This window comes from Triticum aestivum, chromosome 6B (genome assembly GCF_018294505.1).
Source record: "Triticum aestivum cultivar Chinese Spring chromosome 6B, IWGSC CS RefSeq v2.1, whole genome shotgun sequence".
NCBI classification, from domain to species: domain Eukaryota; kingdom Viridiplantae; phylum Streptophyta; class Magnoliopsida; order Poales; family Poaceae; genus Triticum; species Triticum aestivum.
This window is the reverse complement of record NC_057810.1, coordinates 721,011,382-721,033,887: the sequence shown is the minus strand read 5'-3', so window position 1 is coordinate 721,033,887 and position 22,506 is coordinate 721,011,382. Positions and strand designations below refer to the sequence as shown.

The 22,506-nt window shown below is 46.7% G+C and overlaps 1 protein-coding gene and 1 pseudogene across 1 annotated transcript in view; both read left to right on the top strand.

Annotated features, from left to right (window-relative positions):
• The window catches only part of LOC123139763 (F-box/FBD/LRR-repeat protein At3g52680-like), a 25,862-nt gene extending 24,392 nt beyond the window's left edge, over window positions 1-1,470 (top strand). The window contains exon 6 of the mRNA XM_044559475.1: window positions 1,117-1,470. Coding sequence (XP_044415410.1) covers window positions 1,117-1,470 — 354 coding nt within the window. The remainder of the gene's footprint in view (window positions 1-1,116) is intronic.
• A 10,670-nt stretch (window positions 1,471-12,140) lies between these two features.
• Window positions 12,141-22,506, top strand: part of LOC123139762 (probable E3 ubiquitin-protein ligase RHC1A) — a 49,017-nt pseudogene continuing 38,651 nt past the window's right edge.

Sequence of the window (22,506 nt, the reverse complement as noted above, 5' to 3'; positions counted from 1 at the left end):
AGACTGCGGGGCCCCCTCGGGGCAACTCGAGGTCTGGTTTTACTCGTAGGCTGACCTATCCGGTGTTGCCCTGAGAACGAGATATGTGCAGCTCCTATCGGGATTGTCGGCGCATCGGGCGGCTTTGCTGGTCTTGTTTTACCATTGTCGAAATGTCTTGTAAACCGGGATTCCGAGACTGATCGGGTCTTCCTGGGAGAAGGTCTATTCCTTCGTTGATCGCGAGAGCTTGTCATGGGCTAAGTTGGGACACCCCTGCAGGGTATAAACTTTTGAGAGCCGTGCCCGCGGTTATGTGGCAGATGGGAATTTGTTAATGTCCGGTTGTAGATAACTTGACACCAGATCCGAATTAAAACGCATCAACCGCGTGTGTAGCCGTGATGGTCTCTTCTCGGCGGAGTCCGAGAAGTGAACACGGTTTCTGTGTTATGTTTGACGTAAGTAGGTGTTCAGGATCACCTCTTGATCATTGCTAGCTTCACGACCGTTCCTTTGTTCCTCTTCTCGCTCTCTTTTGCGTTGGTTAGCCACCATATCTTGCTTAGCCGCTGCTGCAACCTCACCACTTTACCCCTTCCTTTCCCATTAAGCTTTGCTAGTCTTGATACCCATGGTAATGGGATTGCTGAGTCCTCGTGGCTCACAGGTTACTACAACCACAGTTGCAGGTACATGTTATGCGATGATCATGACGCGAGAGCGATGCTTGCTTGCGTTGAGTTTCTTCTTCTGCTTCTTCGATCAGGGGATAGGTTCCAGGTCGGCAGCCTGGGCTAGCAGGGTGGATATTGTTTGAGTTTCTGTTTATGTATCATCCATAGTCGGATGTTGGTCTCTTGTATGATGTATTGTTGTATTCGTGTGGCATTGTATGCCTTATGTATGTATTCCTATCTATTATGTAATGTTGATGTAATGATATCCACCTTGCAAAAGCGTTTCAATATGCGGGTCTATCCTTAGTGGGACCTTCGAGTTCCTTTTGGATAGGGTCGCATGTTGGGCGTGACATTTTTGTTCCACCACATGTAGAACATGCAAATCGAATTCTCTCGTTTCCGAAGTTCAAACTTTTCATGACCAGTTAGGAGTTTTTGACCTGATTGAATGCAGGTGCGGGATCATTTATGTGAAATGATAAAGGGGAAGCGGAGGTACATGCATGAGTTTAGCGAGGAGAAGGACAAAGGACTAGAGTGGGAACCATCTGCCCCTGATTTCAAGCACCACAATCTGGTTGAGCTCAGTATCTATGGGTTTCAGGCAGAAGACAAATTCGTGAGTTATACCAGAAATGTTATGGAGGCAGCAGTGAACCTGGAGGCCGTAAACCTGTATAAGAACCCAGGGTGTGAGAAATGCAAGCGCAGGCTTCCAAGTGGGTGGACGTGGACGGAGATGGTGTTGATTAGAGACAAAATCAACAAGGGTATGTCGTTAGATGTTGGGATTCGCTTTCCGAGTTGATGGGCGACAATTCATATGGATCGGAGGGAGTACCATCTCAAAATACACAGGTTCATCGTCGACGATTAATCAGTGCATACTACAGTAGCTTGCCGTCAGCGACAATTAATGTGAATCGAAGGGTGTACTAAGTTGAGTATGATAAGGAGATTAGCTTAACACTAGCAAAAGAGCCCGTGCGTTGCAACGAGAGAGAAAACATAACACACGCTTTTAACTCAACAACCATCACTCAAGACCACAATAGGTCCATCTCTTTTATTTTTGCGAGGCATCATATTTATGTTGCCGCTTATCCTCCTTCTCACCCTCGCCAGCGATGGTCTCGGTGTTCACACAAAACAACAAAAAATATGTGTTGAATATGGTTAATCCTAAGGCGTCTCTCTCTCCCTCTCTCTTCCCTCTCCCCCTCTCTCTTTCTCTCTTTCGTCCGCTTTCTCTCACTCTCGCGATGAGAAATCTGTTGTTTTTCCCTGCGACATTTTTCAGAGGTATGCATGTGTAGTTATCAATGTTTTCTTTTCCTTATATGGTTATAGTGGGCTGTTTATTTGCAATTCGGATCGCCGCCGGTATGAAAAAAAACCGAATTGCGCTATAAATTATAAGTTTGCTTCCGTAACAATATTTTAAAAATATTTAACAGGTAAAATTAACATCATATTTATATTCCACACATTTTTTTAATAAAATTTCATATATAATATGTTAAAATCGAAGTTACGGTTTAAAAGATACAGATAATTTAGAAAATCATTTGGTTTGACTCAAATATATTCCAAAATAATATTTAAAAATACTTAACAGATAAAAATAATCTCATATTCATATTCTACATATTTTTTAATCAAATTTCATATATAACATGTTCAAATCGGAGTTACGGTTTAAAAGATATGGATGATTTTAAAAAGCATTTGTTTGACTTAAATATGATCCACGGATGAATTACCTAAAACATCAAGGGGGGTTTCAAAAAATGTAAAATAACGGTTTGGGTGTGACTTAAATCCGGACGGTGGGTTGATTTCAAGAAAAGACAGGGACTTTTGTGTAAAATACGAAAATAACGATTTGTTTTAACTTAAACCAGGACTGCGGGTTGAATTCTCTAAAATAGAGGGACTTTTCTGAAAAATGCCATGACGGACGAAAGAAATCCAATTTGCTTTATTATTAGGTAAAGATTAGTGTCAAGTATTTTGGATCATGACCGAGGGAAACTTATTACAGTCATGCACACGATATGGACATCGCGAAACCGATGGACACATGATCAACCTGTTTTTGATCCGGTTCAGTCGGTGAAGATGGTCAGGGATGACCTGTTGATGCTTGAGATACCCATGTGGCGACGTGGGATCCCAGATGGACAGTGCTAGAGGCTTCCCGATGTTGGCTGGATAAAAATTAATACTGATGGGGCTATTAGTACTGAAAATCACTCTGGAGGAGGCGGTGGTGTGGCTCGTTCTCACCTATCCTTTGTCGGAGCTTGGAGCAAACCGTTCGCCGGGGTAACTGATCCACTGATCGCCGAAGCTTTGGCCCTCCGAGAGGGTGTAATTTTTGCACAACTCCGGGGTTTTTCACATGTGGTGATGGAAGTGGACTGTCTGGAGGTTGTTAACCTCCGGGCTTCACGCAGCAATGCTCGTTCCATTGTAGCGCCTATTTTAGGTGAGATAGGGGAGAAATCTTCAAGTTTTATTTCTTTTTCTGTTAGGCATGTCCTTAGGGATGGCAATAGTGTGGCAGACCTCTGTGCAAAGCACGCATGTACCTTGTCGGTCTTCGAGTGCTGGCTCGAGGAATGCCTGAGTTTTCTAGTTAGGAGCCTTCGTGCTGATTGTAACAAGACCTTGTTAAAGCAATAAAGCTCCCCAATGTTTCGATGCAAAAAAAGTTATTTTGGCTAGACGGAGTACAATAAGAAACCGCGAAACTGATTCGTGTAGGAGTGTGTGATTTATTATGGGCTATATGAAATTGCAGGAACGATTTGGTTTTTAACAGAACAACACATATTCATTTCTTGTAGGTTATTTTTCGGGCCACTACACTGCTCCGTATGTGGTCGCTACTCACTCTGACGGATGCCATGGAGCGTATGGTTACTGGGTCTATCCGTTGGGAGACGGTAGCACGGGCTATCTTCAACCGGTTTGGATGGCGGTCATGTAATAGGATAGGTGTTTACTTTCCTATCTTTCTTTATTCCGCCGGTTGTGGCTATTCTGCTTTCTTGCAGTTAACTCTTTGTGAGCCTTTTTGTAATTCAAGACTTGATGACTTTGTCCGACTATTTGTTCTTTAATAAAATAGCCGCATGCATCTTTCCGATGCAGAGCCCGGGGGATAACCTCCTTTTCGAAAAAAACTCTAAAAATGTTAAAACAAAAATAAAGCTAACCAATTATATTGTCAGCACGGCACAATCTTAGGTATACTTGTATCGTTTGTATATGTATGATGCCATGCTTTTTACTGTGCAATGGCCCTGAAAAATTTCTACCTCCAGAAAATCCAAAAGACAGCTTCTCGAGACATCTTCTCATATATTGTTTGAATTCATGAATATATATATTTTTTCATCCATATTTTCAAATTTGTAAATATTTTTAAATTTATGAGAATTTTTTGAATTCATGAATTTTTGTGCAATCTGTGAATGTTTCCAAAATTTGTACTATTTGCCATATTCTTGAACTTTTTTTTATTTTGCAAAGATTTTAGAAAAATCATAAATATTTTTTGAATTTTTCGAATGTTTTACTATTCTCGTGAACATATTTTGAATTCATAAAGAATATTTAATTTTTTTCTGAATTATGAACTTCTAAAAAAAACCTGAATATTTTGAATTCACGTATCTTTTTAACTGTGGAACATTTTTTTGAATATGCAAAAATATTGAATTCGATATTTGAAAATTTATTCTTTTAAAAATTGACCTATTTTCCATTTTTTTAATTTATATAAACCCACAAACCTTTTTTACCGTCCACAGCCTTTTTTGAATTCACAAATGTTATTTTATTTTGTAGGGATATTCTCAAAGTTTGGAATGTTTCATGATTTTGGTCTGCTTTAAAGTTTCCCTTCATTTCTACGTATGGGCCGATGCCCAACTCAGCCGACCGGGCCAGCCAGCTGAAGTATGCTCCAAACAAAAACAATGGCATGTCGATTTGACGACAGCGTGGCCCAGGACCTACCTATCCATCCATGAGACGGTCTAATGGGCGTAGTTGGTGCCATCCTTGTTTTTTTCTCCCTTCTTGCCAGCAAACATGGTCTAAACTCAAATATTATGTAGGGGTAGCATGTCCCCCCCTAAAAAAAATGTAGAAATAGGATTTCTAATTCAACGGAATGTTAAGTATGATCTTTTAAAAAAATGTTGATCTATTCATTAATTGTCAAGACATTATAATGGACACCAAAAATAACAAAAACTATATTCAGATCCGTAGACCTTCTAGCGATGACAATAAACACGAGAAGGAGCCGAAAACGTGTTGTCATCGTTCCTTCCTCGTCAGAGCCAGACAAACTTACTGTAGTACACAATAAAGCCGGCTCCCCTAAAGCTGTCCACGAACCACGAACACTATGTGCATCCGATTTGAGGTGCAGTAGAGTTGCCCTGATGTTGTTCTGCTGCTGCGTTGCGCAATGGGTGCTTTTGCATGCATAGTGAGCATGGTTACGTATGTGACGCACACGACATCTTCGTGCATTGTCCGAGTAAAGCGAGCAACACCGTTGACGACCCGATCAAGTCAGGCCACCTGCATGTCTATTTTTTTTTTGAAAAGGGGCGCTTTATTACTTGAAGACTTTAAGCATTACACCCTGCATAACTAAGATGCACACAGCCAAATAAAATCCTCTCACACAAACAAAAAATAAAAAAAAGCAAAATATGAAGAGACATGTAGAGTCTATATCCATATCTGTACCTAATCTCTACCTAATCTTTACCTAATATTAAAGCAAATTGGGTTTTTTTCGTCCGTCATGGCATTTTTTCAGAAAAGTCCCTCTATTTCAGAGAATTCAACCCGCAGTCCCGTTTTAAGTTAAAACGAAGCGTTATTTTCGTATTTTACACAAAAGTCCCTGTCTTTTCTTGAAATCAAACCACCGTCCGGATTTAAGTCACACCCGAACCGTTATTTTTCATCTTTCGAAACCCCCACTGATGTTTTAGGTAATTCATCCGCGGATCATATTTAAGTCAAACAAATGCTTTTTAAACTCATCCATATCTTTTAAACCGTAACTCCGATTTGAACAAGTTATATATGAAATTTGATTAAAAAAATATGTAGAATATGAATATGAGATTATTTTTACCTGTTAAGTATTTTTAAATATTATTTTGGAATATATTTGAGTCAAACCAAATGATTTTCTAAATTATCTGTATCTTTTAAATCGTTACTTCGATTTTAACATATTATATATGAAATTTTGTTAGAAAAATTTGTGGAATCTAAATATGATGTTAATTTTACCTGTTAAATATTTTTAAAATGTTGTTATCGAAGCAAACTTTTAATTTATAGTGCAAGATCCGTTTTTTCATACCGGCGGCGATCCGGATTGCAAATAAATACCCCACTATAACCATATACGGAAAAGAAAACATCGATAACTACACGTGCATACCTCTGAAAAATGTCGCAAGGAAAAACAACAGATTTGTCATCGCGGGAGTGAGAGAAAGCGAGAGAGAGAGAGAGAGAGAGAGAGAGAGAGGAAGAGGGAGGAGAGAGGGAGAGAGACGCCTTAGGATTAACCATATTCAACACACGTTTTTTGTTGTTTTCTATGAACACCGAGGCCATCGCCGGCGAGGGTGAGAAGGAGGATAAGCGGCAACACAAATATGATGCCTCGCAGAAATAAAAAAGATGGACCTATTGTGGTCTTGAGTGATGGTTGTTGAGTTAAGAGTGTGTGTTATGTTTCTCTCCCGTTGCAACGCACGGGCTCTTTTGCTAGTAATAAAAATAAAGAATCTATTGCTTATGATGGTACGTCATTGAAATTGCCCCCAAACTTGTAAAATATTACCCATCGATGCCACCTATAAGTGATAAAAAACGTTCCACACAGGGAATCCCTGCCAGGGCCGGCCCGTGCAGTAGGAACCCTCTATATTGCGCTCTGCACGCTGGGAAAAGACACAATGCCTGTTTGGGCCAGCCCATGTCCGGCGGCCTATTTTAAAATTTCATTTTCATTTTGCGTTTTCCTTTTTTGTATTAAAAAAAGTTCCGAAAATTAAAAATATGGAATTTTGAAATACAATGTTTAATAGTTTATAACTTGCAAAATATTACCCATCGATCGCACCTATAAGTAACAAAAAATGTTTCAAATAGGGAATCCCTTCCTGGACCGGCCCATGCAGTAGGAACCTCTATACTGCGCTCTGCATCCTGGGACAAGACCCAGCGCGCCTGTTTGGGCCAGCCCATGCATGGCGGCCTAGTTTTTGAATTTCGTTGTTTAGTTTGCGTTTTCCTTTTTCATATTAAAAGAAGTTCCGAAAAAATAAAAAAATGCGAATTTTGAAATAGAATATTTAATAATTTATAAATCGTTGAGGATTCAGAAAATGTTTGCGACTTTTAAAAGATGATCGCAATTTTCAAAACAAATTTCAGCAAATCAAAAGATTGTTCATCATTTTTAAAAACTTTTGTGTATTGAAAAAAGTTAATTAAATTGAACAAAATGTAACCAATTCAAAAATTATTCGTGAATTGAAAAATATTCTAAAAATTTAAAAACTGTTCGTGATTTAAAAATAGTCTAATGATTCATTGAATGTTTCCTATTCAAAAAATGTTCATGCATTTCAAAAAGTATTCGTTAAATAAAAAAGATGTTCATGAATTTAAAAAATCGTTTCAGGAATTTCCAAAAATAAGTTCACCATTCTAGAAATGTTCGCCTATTCAAGATAAATATTTTTTAAATATTCACAATTTTTGAAAAAATGTTTGCAAATAGTATAAAATTTGTATGAATTGAATATTTTTTCACAATTTTAGAAAATGTTTGAAAATGTGTAAAAATGTTCTTGAGTTTAAAAAAATATTCATGATTTCCAAAAAATGTTCATGATTTCATGTAAATAAGACTGATTGTATATCTTGATGATGTAGCAAAGTGTGGTCATGGCCATTGGAGATTATGATTTGTTTTCTCCTGTTGCAACGAGCGGGCTGTTTTGCTAGTTTTTCCTAATAATAGAGCGGCTATTGCTTCTGGGGTTACGTCATAGAAATTGCCCCCAAAGATGCAAAACCATTTCACAGAGTGGAATCCCGTCATGGACCGGCCCATGCTGTTGAAACCTGTTATAGTGCGCGCTGCGACCTCGGAGAAGACACAGCACGCCTTTTTGGCCGGCCCATGTTTTGTCGGCCTGTTTTTTAAATTTCTTTTTTTATTTTTCGTTTTTCCTTTTCCGTCTTTGTTTGTTTCTACATTAAATAATTTGGGATTTTAAAAAAATTCAATGATTAAAAATACAGAATTTTCAAATAAAATTTCAAATAATTCATAAATGTTGTGGATTCAGAAATGTTCGTGATTTAAAAAATGTTTGCATACTATAAAATGTTCGCAATTTTGAAACAAATGTCCGAAAAAAAATGTTCATGCAATAAAATATGTTTATTGAAGTTAGTAGGCTTGTAGATGGGCTTTCTGCACCCTTTCCAATCTAAAAGATGATTCATGCATACAAAGAAAGCCGGCATCACTCTTGAGTAGCCAGGCCTGTTCAGACACTTGTATTAGTATGCTTGTAGCTGCATTTTCATTTCCTGGTGCAGGAACACTTGGAAACGACCTGACACATGACATGCTGTTGCAGAATTTCTTACTAAAGTCAGCTAAAACTCGTACCAACATAAATGTGTAGCTCTTCAATACATACATCAACATAACTACATATATTAGTTGTTATATGGCTACATCTAAATCACTGAAAGGGTTACTTGATCGCCTTTTTTGCTTCAAACTTGATATCCAGAGGAAGAAGTTTAATTGCCCACTTAGCCACTCGGCCGGTTGCATCTCGATTGTTCAAGATTTCAGACAACGAAGCGCCGCTGACGACCGAAACCGAGTAGTCTTGGAAATAATGTGCAACTTTCTTTGCAGTCAAATAAAGTCCATAGACAAGCTTCTGGTAATGCGGATACCTTTGCTTGGAGGGAGTCAAGACTTCAGAGATGTAATACACTTCGAGTACTGTGCTGACAACTTGACCAGTGGCTGCAATATACAACAGTAGAGGCTCTTTGCTGATCGGAGCAACAAGCACCAGCTGGGTGGAAAGCAGGGCTTTGAGCTCCACAAACGCTGCTTCAGCTTCAGAAGTCCACTCAAATGTATCAGAGTTTTTCATCAGTCGGTAGAGAAGCACTGCCTTTTCACCGAGACGAGAAATAAATCAACTTAATGCAGCAAGACACCCTGTAAGCTTCTGAACGTCATGCACACGCACAGCGCGTTTCATTCGGAGAATTGCACTGATCTTTTTGGGATTTGCATCTATCCCTCGCTCGAAGATGAGAAAATCGAGCAACTTTCCTCCTGGAACTCCGAATGTGCACTTGGACGGATTCAGCTTGATGTCATATCTTCTCAGATTGACAAAGGTTTCAGCAAGGTCAGTCAGGAGGTCGGAACTCTTGCGTGACTTAACGACGACATCATCCATATATGCCTCCACATTCCGACTGATCTGAGTGAGCATGCACTTCTGGGTCATGCGCATGAATGTGGCGCCGGCATTCTTAAGACCGAAAGGCATGGTGACATAGCAAAAACACTCGAACGGGGTGATGAAGGCCATTTTTATTTCATCAGGCCCATACAGTCGGATCTGATGGTATCCGGAATACGCATCCAAAAAAGACAAATGCTCACACCCCGTATCGAATTGACTATTTGATCGATGCGGGGGAGAGGAAAATGATCTTTCGGGCAGGCCCGATTGATATGCTTGAAATCAATACACATACAAAGTGAATTGTACTTCTTGGGGACCATGATGACGTTGGTGAGCCACGCGGAGTGGTATATCTAGCGGATGAACTCAACTGCCAGGAGCCGAGCCACTTCCTCACCAATCGCCTTCCTCTTTTTTGCGGTGGACCGACGGAGATGCTCTTTGACTAGTTTGGCTTTGGAGTCGACACGCAAACGGTGCTCAGCCAGTCCCCTGGGTACACCTGGCATGTCAGAAGGTTTCCATGCGAAGATGTCCCAGTTCTCACGGAGCAACTGGATGAGCGAGGCTTCCTATTTGCTGTCGAGTGTCGTTGAGATATGGGTCGAGCAGCCGTGGGATCTTCCGGGTGGATGTGAACTGACTTCGTCTCACCGGCCGACTGAAATGCCGATTCAGAAGCGGGCTTCTTGGCTCGGAGCAGATCACTTGGATCAACATTCTTCTTATATTCCTCTAGTTTCACCACTGCCATTTGCTCGTCAGCAATCTTGGACCCCTTCTGGAGGCATTTCTCTGCTCTCTACTTGTTCCAAGTGACCGTAATCACACCCTTGGACCCGGGCATCTTCAGCTTAAGATACACATAACATGGACGGGCCATGAAACGAGCATATGCCGGTCTGCCCAGAATAGCATGATAGGCACTGTGGAAATCCACTACTTCAAACATCAACTTCTCCTTGCGAAAATTCTTGGAATCGCCAAAAATCACATCCAGAACAGTCTGCCCGAGTGACTTTGCCTTCTTCCCTGGGATGACTCCATGGAATTTCATGTTGCTTTCACTAAGTTGGGGCATCGGAATGCCCATCCCCTGGAGGGTCTCAGCATACAGAATGTTCAGACCACTGCCACCATCCGTGAGAACTTTAGTCAGTCGGGTGCCCCCAACGATTGGTCGACCACCAACGCTTGCCGCCCGGGGTAGCAATGTGAGCCGGGTGCTCAGATTGGTCGAATGTAATGGGAGTCTTTGACCACTTCAGGTACGTCGTAGTTGCCAGAGCAACCATGTTCACTTCTCTATTTATGACTTTCAGTCGACTTTTGCTCTCGGCATCAGCAAAAATCATCAAGGTAGCATTGACCTTCGGGCAACCATCATCCTTTTCCTCATCTTCGTCCTTATCAGAGTCCTTCTCACTGGGCTGACCCTCTCGGAACTACTGAATTAGGAGTCTACACTGTCAAGTGGTATGCTTGGGCAGAATCAAGTTACCCTCTTCATCCTTCTTTGTGTGAATGTGACACGGCAAATCCAGGATGTTGGTCGGACTGATCTTTCAACATTTTGGGCACCCACGGCCTCTTGGGCTTTCCTTTAAACCTTCCTTGGGTATTCACCACTGCTGCTTCAGCCTGTCCAGTGGCTTCGACCTTGTGTTTCTGCTTCTGACTAGGGTTTCCACCCCGGTTGTCATGGTCAACTGTCTTCCCTTTGCCATTGCGGAGTCGGTCTTCCTCTTTGCCATTCGTGTACCAAGTAATTGCTTCGACAGGCACAGTGTAGGCAGTGTAATAGGCAAATAATGCTAAGCTTTGGTCTAGTAGGACAATTGGTTCATGAGCCTTATTCTCAGTAATCATGTAAGTGGATCGTTCACTAAGAAATCACTGACAATTACTCCCCCGTTCCATATTATAAAATGTTCTAGCTTTTTTCTGAATCCGATGTATATAGACATGTTTTAGTGTGTTTGTTTGCTCATTTCAGTCCGTATGTAGTTCATATTGAAATATTCAAAACGTCGTATAATTCGAAACTGAGGGGATACTTTGTTTATTCAGAGTACACCATTCTGTAGATGCTCACAGGCAACCATATGAAATTTGGATAGCATAGATAACCAATCGTAAGTGGTGAGTTTTCCATGTAGTACCCTGCGGGTTAGGGTTTATCCCCGAAACAAATCTAAGATACTAATTAAATTCAGCGTAGATCAGCAATAAGCACTGCCTGCAATCTTCCAAAGCAACGGAATAAGTTCTAGTGAGAATTCGAGCTATTTCCTTCTAGTCCACTGGAAAAACAAACTGTACAATAGCCCTCAAATGTTAACCGTAATGTAATGCGGAGACAAGTAAGCATTTTAGATTACAGCCAATTTTTTTAAAATTACATTTAGAAAAAGGATTTCAGTGTCTACTCTGCATACGGTACAAATCAGATGTAATTGGACTGATAAAGTTATCCGTTTGTATCATAGTGTAGCCAAAATGGATTGCATTCTATCTATGATAAGTTGAGTAAGAGATTATCACTGCAGTAGCATAATACCTTCTGACACCATTCTCTTGTTGTCTTCCTGATATGAATTTACACAGAGTTAATTGTTGTACGCATGAACAATAGAAACCCAAAGTAGGAAATATAGAGGTGATATTTGCACCTAAACACATTGATTCTGCTTCATGACATATGTATATCTATATGAGCAAAGTTGCCATTTGATGAATGATGAGTTAAGCGTTATATTAATCAAGTACATTTATCTTGCTTACATTTTCACCTTAATATTCACTTGTGGTGTGTATGTTTTAAAATGTTGCTCGTCGTCGGTACTACAAAATATAGAAACTTCCTGCTAATGCTGGGAGCTTAATCTGTCACAGATTCAAGATGTCAAACAGAGCCACACATTGGTGTTATGCGTGCCGTCGGCCAATTCGTCTTCGTGGACAAGATATAATCTGTCCCAATTGCAATGATGGCTTCGTACAAGAGACCAGTGAGATAGGAGGCGCTTTGAACAACTATGGTATGTTTGGGCCACGCTTCGATGATCGCCTAGATGGACAATTTGGAATGATGGATGCTATGTCAGCCCTCATGCGTCGAAGGATGGTAGAAATGGGCAGCAATCCTGTGTTTGATCCTAATGCAGCTTGGCAAGTACCACACAAGGAAGGCCGTCACCGATTGGCCCTAGGCTGATATTCGGCAGCAACATGCCTGCTCAGGGGAGCGACAACAGCGGAGTAAACATGCTTGTCAGGGGAGGCCGCAGAATCGGCGCTGACTGCCCAAACTTCAACGACTTCCTTGCCGGTGGCCCCAGCCTTGAAGCTCTGTTTGAGCAGCTGCTACTGCAGACAGGCAATCGTCAAGGGCCAGCGCCGGCTCCATAGTCTGCAATCGGCTCCATGTCGGTGGTGAAGATAACCCGCAGGCATCTGAGCGATGATCCAGTTTGCCCAGTCTGCACGGACAAATTTGAAGTCGGCTCGGAGGCGAGGGAGATGCTGTGCAAGCACCTTTACCATGCCAGCTGCATCATCCCGTTGGGAAACGTAGTATTTAAAAAAAATTCCTACGATCACGCAAGATCTATCTAGAAGAAGCATAGCAACGAGCGGGGAGAGTGTGTCCACGTACCCTCGTAGACCGAAAGCGGAAGCATTTAGTAATGCGGTTGATGTAGTCGAACGTCTCCACGGTCCAACCGATCCAAGCACCGAACAAATAGCACCTCTGTGTTCAGCACACGTTCAACTCGATGACGTCCCTCATACTCCTGATCCAGTTGAGGCCGAGGGAGAGTTCCGTCAGCACGATGGTGTGGTGACGGTGATGATGAAGTTACCGGCGCAGGGCTTTGCCTAAGCACTACAACGATATGACCGAGGTGTGTAACTGTGGAGGAGGGCACCGCACACGGCTAAGAGAAGACTTGGTGTGCCTTTGGGGTGCTCCCCTGCCACGTATATAAAGGGGGGAGGAGAGGTGGCAAGCCCAAGGGGGGCCTGTCGGTGTCAAAACCGGCGGATCTCGGGTAGGGGGTCCCGAACTGTGCGTCTAGGCGGATGGTAACAGGAGACAAGGGACACGATGTTTTTACCCAGGTTCGGGCTCTCTCGATGGAGGTAAAACCCTACTCTTGCTTGATTGATATTGATGATATGGGTAGTACAAGAGTGGATCTACCACGAGATCAAGGAGGCTAAACCCTAGAAGCTAGCCTATGGTATGATTGTTGTTCGTCCTATGGACTAAAACCCTCCGGTTTATATAGACACCGGAGAGGGCTAGGGTTACACAGAGTCGGTTACAATGGTAGGAGATCTACATATCCGTATTGCCAAGATTGCCTTCCACGCCAAGGAAAGTCCCATCCGGACACGGGACGAAGTCTTCAATCTTGTATCTTCATAGTCTTATAGTCCGGCCGATGATGATAGTTCGGCTATCCGGACACCCCCTAGTCCAGGATTCCCTCAGTAGCCCCTGAACTAGGCTTCAATGACGACGAGTCCGGCGCGCATATTGTCTTCGGCATTGCAAGGCGGGTTCCTCCTCAGAATAATTCATAGAAGATTGTGAACGCCAGGATAGTGTCCGGCTCTGTAAAATAAATTCCACATACCACCGTAGAGAGAATAATATTTACACAAGTTCAATCTGCTAATGTATTTTGTGGCGTGACGTCACACCACTACCAGGCCTTTACTTGAATCGTTTTTATTATACCACCTCAGCGCGTTTAGCGAAGCGGTTTCCTTGGCACGTCTTGTCGAAGCAGAGATCGTGTTCCCCTTATTCCGGGATTCCCATCAATACGGACGTGGGTAACCCAACCGCGCCATTGATTGTGGAGCTTGGGAGATAAGCGAGTTTTACCAGGCCGGTGGGGATGCATAGTTTTCGTCCGCCCATATATAAGGGGATAAGGATCCACCTCCTTTACCTACGCCTTCTTCCTCCTTTGCTTATCCATCTCCGCGCACTCGAGCTCCAGCGCCCAAGTCCGCACATCTCACCTCGACCCTTTCCAGCCATGTCCGGAGCGGGAGGCAAGTGGATGGCCTCCTCCGTTACGGAGGGGCACATCGAGAAGCTGAGCAGCGCCGGATACCTGTCCAGCGACATCGCGCACCGGCTGCCCGACGAGGGGCAGCTCATCCCCACCCCCAGGCCCCATGAGAGGGTCGTATTCCTTCCCCACTTCCTCCACTGACTGGGCTTCCCACTCCAGCCCTTCGTCCGGGGGCTCATGTACTACTATGGCCTGGATTTCCACGATCTGGCCCCAAATTTCATCCTCAATATCTCGGCGTTTATCGTCGTGTGCGAGGCCTTCCTCTGCATCCAGCCCCACTTCGGCTTGTGGCTAAAGACCTTCAATGTCAAGCCGAAGGTTGTGAAGGGCAGCCAAGCGGAGTGCGGAGGCGCCATGGTGGGAAAAATGCCCAACGTCACTTGGCTCGAGGGTGCCTTCGTGGAATCCATCAAAGGGTGGCAATCGGGGTGGTTCTACATCACCGAGCTGCGTGACCCTAAATGGGCAGCGACCCCCGAATTCAGATCTGGCATCCCCATGCAGCTCACCTCCTGGAAAGAGAAGGGCTTGCTATGGGGTAGTTCGGAAGAGCTGACCGTACTCCAGTCCTATCTCCAGACCCTGGTGAACAAGAAGCTTAAGCTTGTCAACATGATCCAGGTCATGCTCGTCCGCCGGATTCTCCCCTGCAAGCAACGGGCCTTCAATTTGTGGGAGTTTGATCCGGCACAGCACCGGAGCTTGAGCGGGCTCTTCGACACGACGTACGAAGCTGCCTGGAGGGTGCTGTTCAAGGGCGCCGAAACTCCCGCATCCGCGACCGAAGATCGCGGATTCAGCACGCAACGCCCGACCGGCGAGGTAAGCTACGTTATCCTTTATGGGACACTCATTTTTTTCATAGTTTGACTCTATGTTGGATCTAAACTCTCAATACCTTTAACAGGACTGGCAGAAGATGTTCGGACAGGTTAACTGTCCGGCTCCCCTTCCAGAAGACCCAGCGGACGCCCGTTTGATAGGGCTGCTGGTCCCAGCACTTTACGTGGTGCCGGAGAAGAAGGCCAAGAAGAAGGCCACGGGAACCCGGAGGAGTTCCCGGCGTCAGGTGGTATCGGACTCATCGTCCGATGACTCCGAGGCGGACTCCTCCCACGAGGACAAGGAGGAGAAGAAAGAGGCCTCTCCCCCAGCGGGGGGAGAGAAGAAGAGGAAGGCCTCACCAACGAGGGAGGCCGAAGGGTCCAAGAAGGGAAGGACCCTTCCTCCGGACTGCTCCGCCAACGTCGGCGACGGCGACGAGGAGTGGCCCTCCAGGGCCAAGCCCCTGGCAAGATCGTAAGTATCCGGACTCCTGGATGATTTATAATTTTCCTTTTTGCCACGCGGTGTCTTTCTAATGCCGCATACAACCTGTAGTCCGGCCAAGGACGATCTTCCCGCTTCGTCGAGCGGGTCCTTGGGCACGTCGGATATGGATTCTCTTCCGACCGCCTCCACCCCTCGTAACACTGACGACGTTGAGGTGGGATCCCAGGAAGGGACCCGCCAAGAGGAGGAGGCCCCAGAGGTGCCGCAGGGCAACCTCCCGGACTGTGCACCAGACTCCGCACCGGAACCTGCAGTGGTTCCGGAGTCCGGCAAGCGGCCCCTTCGTAAGAAGGGCAAGACTGTGACGCTGGCGGCCTCCGTCCAACCGGAGACGCCGGATAACTTGCTGGAGGCGCTCAATGGCGCTTCCATCAAAGAAGAACACCGCACTGTCATGAGTGCGGTGATTCAGAAGGTTCAGGTCGCCAAGAGCGGGCTGACCGAAGCCTGCAGCAGCCTTCTAACAGGCTTTGAGGTAAGAATTTTAAGATGTGTAATATAATACCGCATAGATAGTAGCCCCTGATGCTCGGTTCGGTGTTCGGAAAGAAAAGCCGGACTGAGGATCTAAAAAGATATATGCAGGAGTCTAAAAAATATGTCAATATGGGATTGCAGGCTGCGCTGCTGACCTCTGCCGCACTGACTGCGGAGGTCGATGCTTTGAAGCAAAGCCTCGAGCGGTCCGAGAGCAAGCTCGGCCGTGCCAAGAAGCAGCTCGAGGACGAGGAAGGTGAGTAACACCTTATTAAAGTTGTACCTTACGGAAAAGGATTTGGTTGCAAGAGAAAATAACAAAGATAACGTGGGTACTACAGGGGCCACGAACGAGCTGGCGACCCTGAAGGAGGCGGTGTTCACGGCGGAATGTAATGCGGCCATGGAACGAGCCGAGCGAGAGAAGCAGGAGGCGCGGGTGGCGGAGGTGCAGCAAGAGCTCCAGGCTCTCGCGGAAAAACATGAGAGTTTGGAGCGCGACTCAAAGACTCGAGAGTCCGAGCTTGCATCGGCTCTTGAGAGTGCCAAAGCTGCTAAGGCCGAAGCCCACAAGGCCCTCCATGAAATCGAGGCGTTAAAGAAGATAGCGGCGGGTAAGGCATTTTTCATGCAAAGTAAGCATGTAAATGTGAATTACCTATTACTTACCCGAATTCGGAGCTCTCCAGGAGCGTTCGCAGATCTGCCCCGCAGCGTGTCCGATGCTGCCGCATTCTATCAGGCCGAGGAGGGGAGCTCGACGGAGAAGGTCTTCTAGTCTCAGTATGCTGAGGCCGGTCATCCGGTGCCCCTTAGCGACCAGCTGAAGCAGCTGGTCGAGCTCCACAAGGTGGCCGAACAGGCCATGAAGGGCCTCATAGTTCGGCTGTGGCCCAAGGAGGCCATGCCTGGGAGCTACTTCGGCCTGGTGCGGCGGCTGGTGGATGCGTGTCCCTGAGTTGAAGTCGTCAAGCACTCCGCCTGCATTGAAGGTGCCCGTCGGGCCCTTGCCCGTGCAAAAGTGCACTGGGGCAGGATGGACGCTGAGAAGCTTCTGACGGACGCGCCACCAGCGGGCAAGGAGTATCGTACGCCCGAAATGTATTATAAGAGTGTCCTGAAGGGTGCCCGCATGATTGCGGGTGAGTGCTCCAAAGATGTAATATTTGAGTAGACTCGCATTTTGTTATCTTGTGCGCTGAAAACTTTGTTCATATGCGCTAAGCAACGCTTGTTAATTTAAAATATTACCTTCTGTGCGGCCGTTTATCAAATCTGAGAGATGGCAAGTCGTCGGCTTCAACCCCCATGCCACAAGTGCTGGGGTGTTCGGGATAAACTTGAGCGCTCTTGTTCCCATTTTTGGGTCCATCTAGGGAGGCGTTCAACGCAACGAACGAGGCAACCGGACTTATAATGCTTGAACACTCTCACTTAGCCATAGAATACTATAATTTCAAATTTCGGCGAAGCCCCTAGTGTTCGGAAGACCGAGTTCGGGGCGCTATCCACGCCTGGGCCGGACAAAGCCGGTTCCTCACTCTAAGCGGCATAAGTCTTTAGGGACTCGAAAAAACCTCTGGAACAGCGACCAGCTCTCGCCTTATCATGACGGTCAGTTTTAGCTTTCTCCACTGAGGCGCTCGCCCAGCTCAACCGGGGCGCAATCGCAGTGGTTCTCCCAGTGCTACCTTAGCCGATACAACGGAACGTAAGGTACCAAAACATGGGAGCCGGGCAAAACCAACTATTGACCCAAGACATGATTCGGAGCCGATGCATATAATGCTATAAGTTCGGGGTGCCGCACTTGTGAAAGTGTTCGGACTTATCACACCATAATGTGGGGAACTTAAGCCCCTGGTGTATTTAGCCGTACCAAAGTGTACGGATGCGACATGTCATAAATGAACATATATATAAGAAAGAAATGCAGTTATAAGCAAAAAGCGATGCATTGTTTATTCAAGAAATACTGCCAGGAATGCAGAACGATACAAATAGTGCGGTAAGCAAGGGATAGGACTATTAAACATGTCCCCCTCCAGGGGTAGGCTGCGGAATGGTGTATGAAACGGATTTAGTGCTCGTAATGGAGACCACCTGAATACTCGTCGTAGCCTTTCTCCTCCCCTGGCTGTTGCATCGTGAGTTCAGCAGGTCTACTGCCGGACAGGGCCTCTGTTGAACGGAGTCCTGTGGGTAAGAAAAAAGAAAAAAGAAAAAGAGCGACACACTTGGGAGCCCCTGGTGCGGTTAAGCCGCATTCTGGGCCTGTGGTGGTCGTGCCCCTCCCCCTATGCCCATGGTATCTCCAGATCGTAATGATGTACGCGAAGGACCAGTCTTGCAATTTTGCAAGGGCTGGGGTTGGGGCCGCATTGCTACGCGTGCTCGGAACGTGCCAGGTGGTCTTGTTGTAGGTTACACCAGGCGCGTTTGGCCGTGTCCGGTCGCTTAACGGCCGGACTCGAAAATTGCCTTAAGAGGCTGCTCTGTACTTCTGCCGCGAGAGCCGCTGTGTGTTCCTTCGTTCAGAGGGAGTGTTCAGTGTTTCCGTTGACCGTAATGACTCCTCGAGGGCCTGGCATCTTGAGCTTGAGGTATGCGTAGTGCGGCACCGCGTTGAACTTTGCGAACGCGGTTCGTCCGAGCAGAGCATGATAGCCGCTGCAGAACGGGACTATATCAAAGATTAACTCCTCGCTTCGGAAGTTATCCGGGGATCCAAAGACCACTTCCAGTGTAACTGAGCCTATGCAATTGGCCTCTACACCTGGTATGACGCCTTTGAAGGTCGTCTTTGTGGGTTTAATCCTTGAGGGGTCTATGCCCATCTTGCGCACTGTATCCTGATAAAGCAGGTTTAGGCTGCTGCCGCCGTCCATTAGGACCCTAGTGAGGTGAAATCCATCGACGATTGGGTCTAAAACCAATGCGGCAAATCCCCCGTGGCGGATACTAGTGGGGTGGTCCCTTCGATCAAAAGTGATCAGGCAGGAGGACCATGGGTTGAACTTCGGGGCGACTGGCTCCATCGCGTATACGTCCCTGAGTGCACGCTTCCGCTCCCTCTTGGGTATGTGAGTTGCGTATATCATGTTCACCGTCCGCATTTGTGGGGGGAAACCCTTCTGTCCTCTATTGTTCGGCGGCCGGGTCTCTTCCTCGTCATCGCTATGCAGCCCCTTGTCATTGTTTTCGGCAATTAACTTGCCTGCCTGCTTGAATACCCAACAATCCCTGTTAGTGTGATTGGCTGGCTTTTCGGGGGTGCCGTGTATTTGGCATGAGCGGTCGAGTATTCGGTCCAAATTGGACGGACCCGGAGTAGTTCTTTTGAATGGCTTTTTCCGCTGACCGGGTTTGGAGCCTCTGAATCCGGCGTTGACTGCCGTATCCTCAATGTTGTTGCCGTTAACGCGGCGTTTGTTTTTGTTGCGACGCGATCTGCCATTGCGGTCTTTGTTATCCGGACTGCCAGAATTTTTGCTGAGGTTGTTACTGCGGGCTAGCCAGCTGTCCTCTCCCGCGCAGAAGCGGGTCATGAGTGATGTGAGGGCTACCATGGATTTCGGCTTTTCCTGTCCTAGGTGCCGGGCCAGCCACTCGTCGCGGATGTTATGTTTGAAGGCTGCGAGAGCCTCTGCATCCGGACAGTCGACGATTTGATTTTTCTTTGTTAAGAACCGTGTCCAGAACTGTCTGGCCGATTCGTCTGGCTGCTGAATTATGTTGCTTAGGTCATCGGCGTCTGGTGGTCGCACATATGTGCCCTGGAAGTTGTCAAGGAATGCGGCTTCCAGGTCCTCCCAACACCCAATTTATTCTGCTGGCAAGCTGTTAAGCCAATGCCGAGCTGGTCCTTTAAGCTTGAGTGGGAGATATTTGATGGCGTGAAGATCGTCACCGCGGGCCATGTGGATATGAAGGAGATAGTCTTCGATCCAAACCGCGGGGTCTGTTGTGCCATCATAGGATTCAATGTTCACGGGTTTAAACCCTTCGGGATTTGATGATCCATTACTTCATCTGTGAAGCATAGTGGGTGTGCGGTGCCTCTATACTGGGCTATATCACGACGTAGCTCAAGCGAGCTTTGTCTACTGTGTTCGGCCCGGCCGGAGTTGCTGTATCCGGCGCGGCGGTAGTCGTCGCGCATCATGGGGCGCCCACGTGATCCGTAGATCGATCTTGATTGTCTTGCCTTATCCTCCAATATGTCTCGCAAGTCCGGCGCATTCCCCCGTGGCTTCGTACTTTTCGAGCGGTGCCAGGGTACAGATCTAGTGGAGGGCCTAGAGGCCTCTCTGTCGCGGCCACGAGGTGGTCGGTCCGCCGTATTGTGCGCTGGTGAGGCAGGTTTATATGCCTCCTCCTCTAATCGGGGGAGCAGCTTGCGTTTGGGGTAGCTTTTGGAGGGGCGTTCGAGTTCATGCTCTTCGGCCGCGAGGACTTCAGTCCATCTGTCGGCTAGCAGATCTTGATCAGCTCTAAGCTGTTGCTGCTTTTTCTTTAGGCTGTTTGCCGTGGCCATAAGCCTGCGTTTAAAACGCTCTTGTTCGACGGGATCCTCAGGCACGACGAATTCGTCGTCGTCGAGGCTTGCCTCGTCTCCGGAGGGAGGCATGTAATTATCATCCTCTACCTCTTCGTCTGCCGCTCTCTGATGAGGGTTGGCTTCTCCGTCCTCCTGTGCTGAATCTTGCTGGAGGGGGTTGTCTTCGGCACTCTCTGGGGTGTTATTATCTTCGGTGCCGGAATCTCCATTCTTGCTGTGGTGGGATTTAGAGCGGCGCCGCTGACGCTGGCGCTTGGGCTGTTTCTTGGAGGAGTCTTCCTCCGCTGCTTCTTCTCCATTCCCATCCTTTGGGATGTCCACCATGTATATGTCATATGACGAGGTGGTCTTCCAGTGCCCCGTAGGCGCTGGTTCTTGGTTGTCTCCGGCATCGTCGTCCATACCGTTGATGTCTTCGGAGTCGTAGTCTAGCATGTCGGTTAGATCGTCGACAGTGGCTACAAAGTGGGTGGTGGGTGGGTTTTGAATTTCTTCGTCGTCCGCATCCCATCCGTCCTGGCCGCAGTCCGGCCAGGGCTCTCCTGATAACGAGAGATACCTTAGCAAATTCAGGATGTCGCCGAAAGGTGAGTGTTGAAAGATGTCCGCAGCGGTGAACTCCATGATCGGCGCCCAATCAGATTCGATTAGAGGGGGCGCGGGAGGTTCGGAGTCCGGCGAGGAGTCCGGCACCTCGGAGTCACGAGCTTCACAAGGGACAAGGTCAGTATTTGGCTCCATCGCCGTAGGGTTGCAGCCCCCGAGGCGGTGTCTAGCCACACATCCTCGATCTGCGCAGTCGGCTCCGAATTGAGGATCGGAGCGGACTCGTGTGCGGCCTCCAGGGCACTGTCCGGCTGCAGAGCTAAGTCATGCCCATCGTGACAGTGCGGCGCGCTTGGCTGTGGCTCGAATCCGTTGAAGATCAAGTCTTCGCGGATGTCAGCCGTGAAGTTCAAACTTCCAAATCTGACGTGATGGCCAGGGGCGTAGCTTTTGATCTGCTCCAGATGGCCAAGTGAATTGGCCCGCAGTGCAAAGCCGCCGAATATGAAGATCTGTCCGGGGAGAAAAGTCTCACCCTGGACCATGTTGTTGTTGATGATCGAAGGAGCCATCAAGCCTATCGATGATGACACAGAGGAACTCTCAATGAAAGCACCAATGTCGGTGTCAAAACCGGCGGATCTCGGGTAGGTGGTCCCGAACTGTGCATCTAGGCGGATGGTAACAGGAGACAAGGGACATGATGTTTTTACCCAGGTTCGGGCCCTCTCGATGGAGGTAAAACCCTACTCCTGCTTGATTGATATTGATGATATGGGTAGTACAAGAGTGGATCTACCACGAGATCAAGGAGGCTAAACCCTAGAAGCTATCCTATGGTATGATTGTTGTTCGTCCTATGGACTAAAACCCTCCAGTTTATATAGACACCGGAGAGGGCTAGGGTTACACAGAGTCGGTTACAATGGTAGGAGATCTACATATCCGTATTGCCAAGCTTGCCTGCCACGCCAAGGAAAGTCCCATCCGGACATGGGACGGAGTCTTCAATCTTGTATGTTCATAGTCTTGGAGTCCGGCCGATGATGATAGTTCGGCTATCCGGACACCCCCTAGTCCAGGACTCCCTCAGGGCCCGCGCCATGGGGAGTCCAACTAGGATTCCCAATCCTAGTTGGAGTCCCCTTCCTTTACTAGAGAGGGAGAGAGGGAAGGAGGAAGAGGGAGAGAAGGAAAGAGGGGGCGCCACCCCCCTCCCTAGTCCAATTTGGACTGGCCACGGGGGAGGGGGC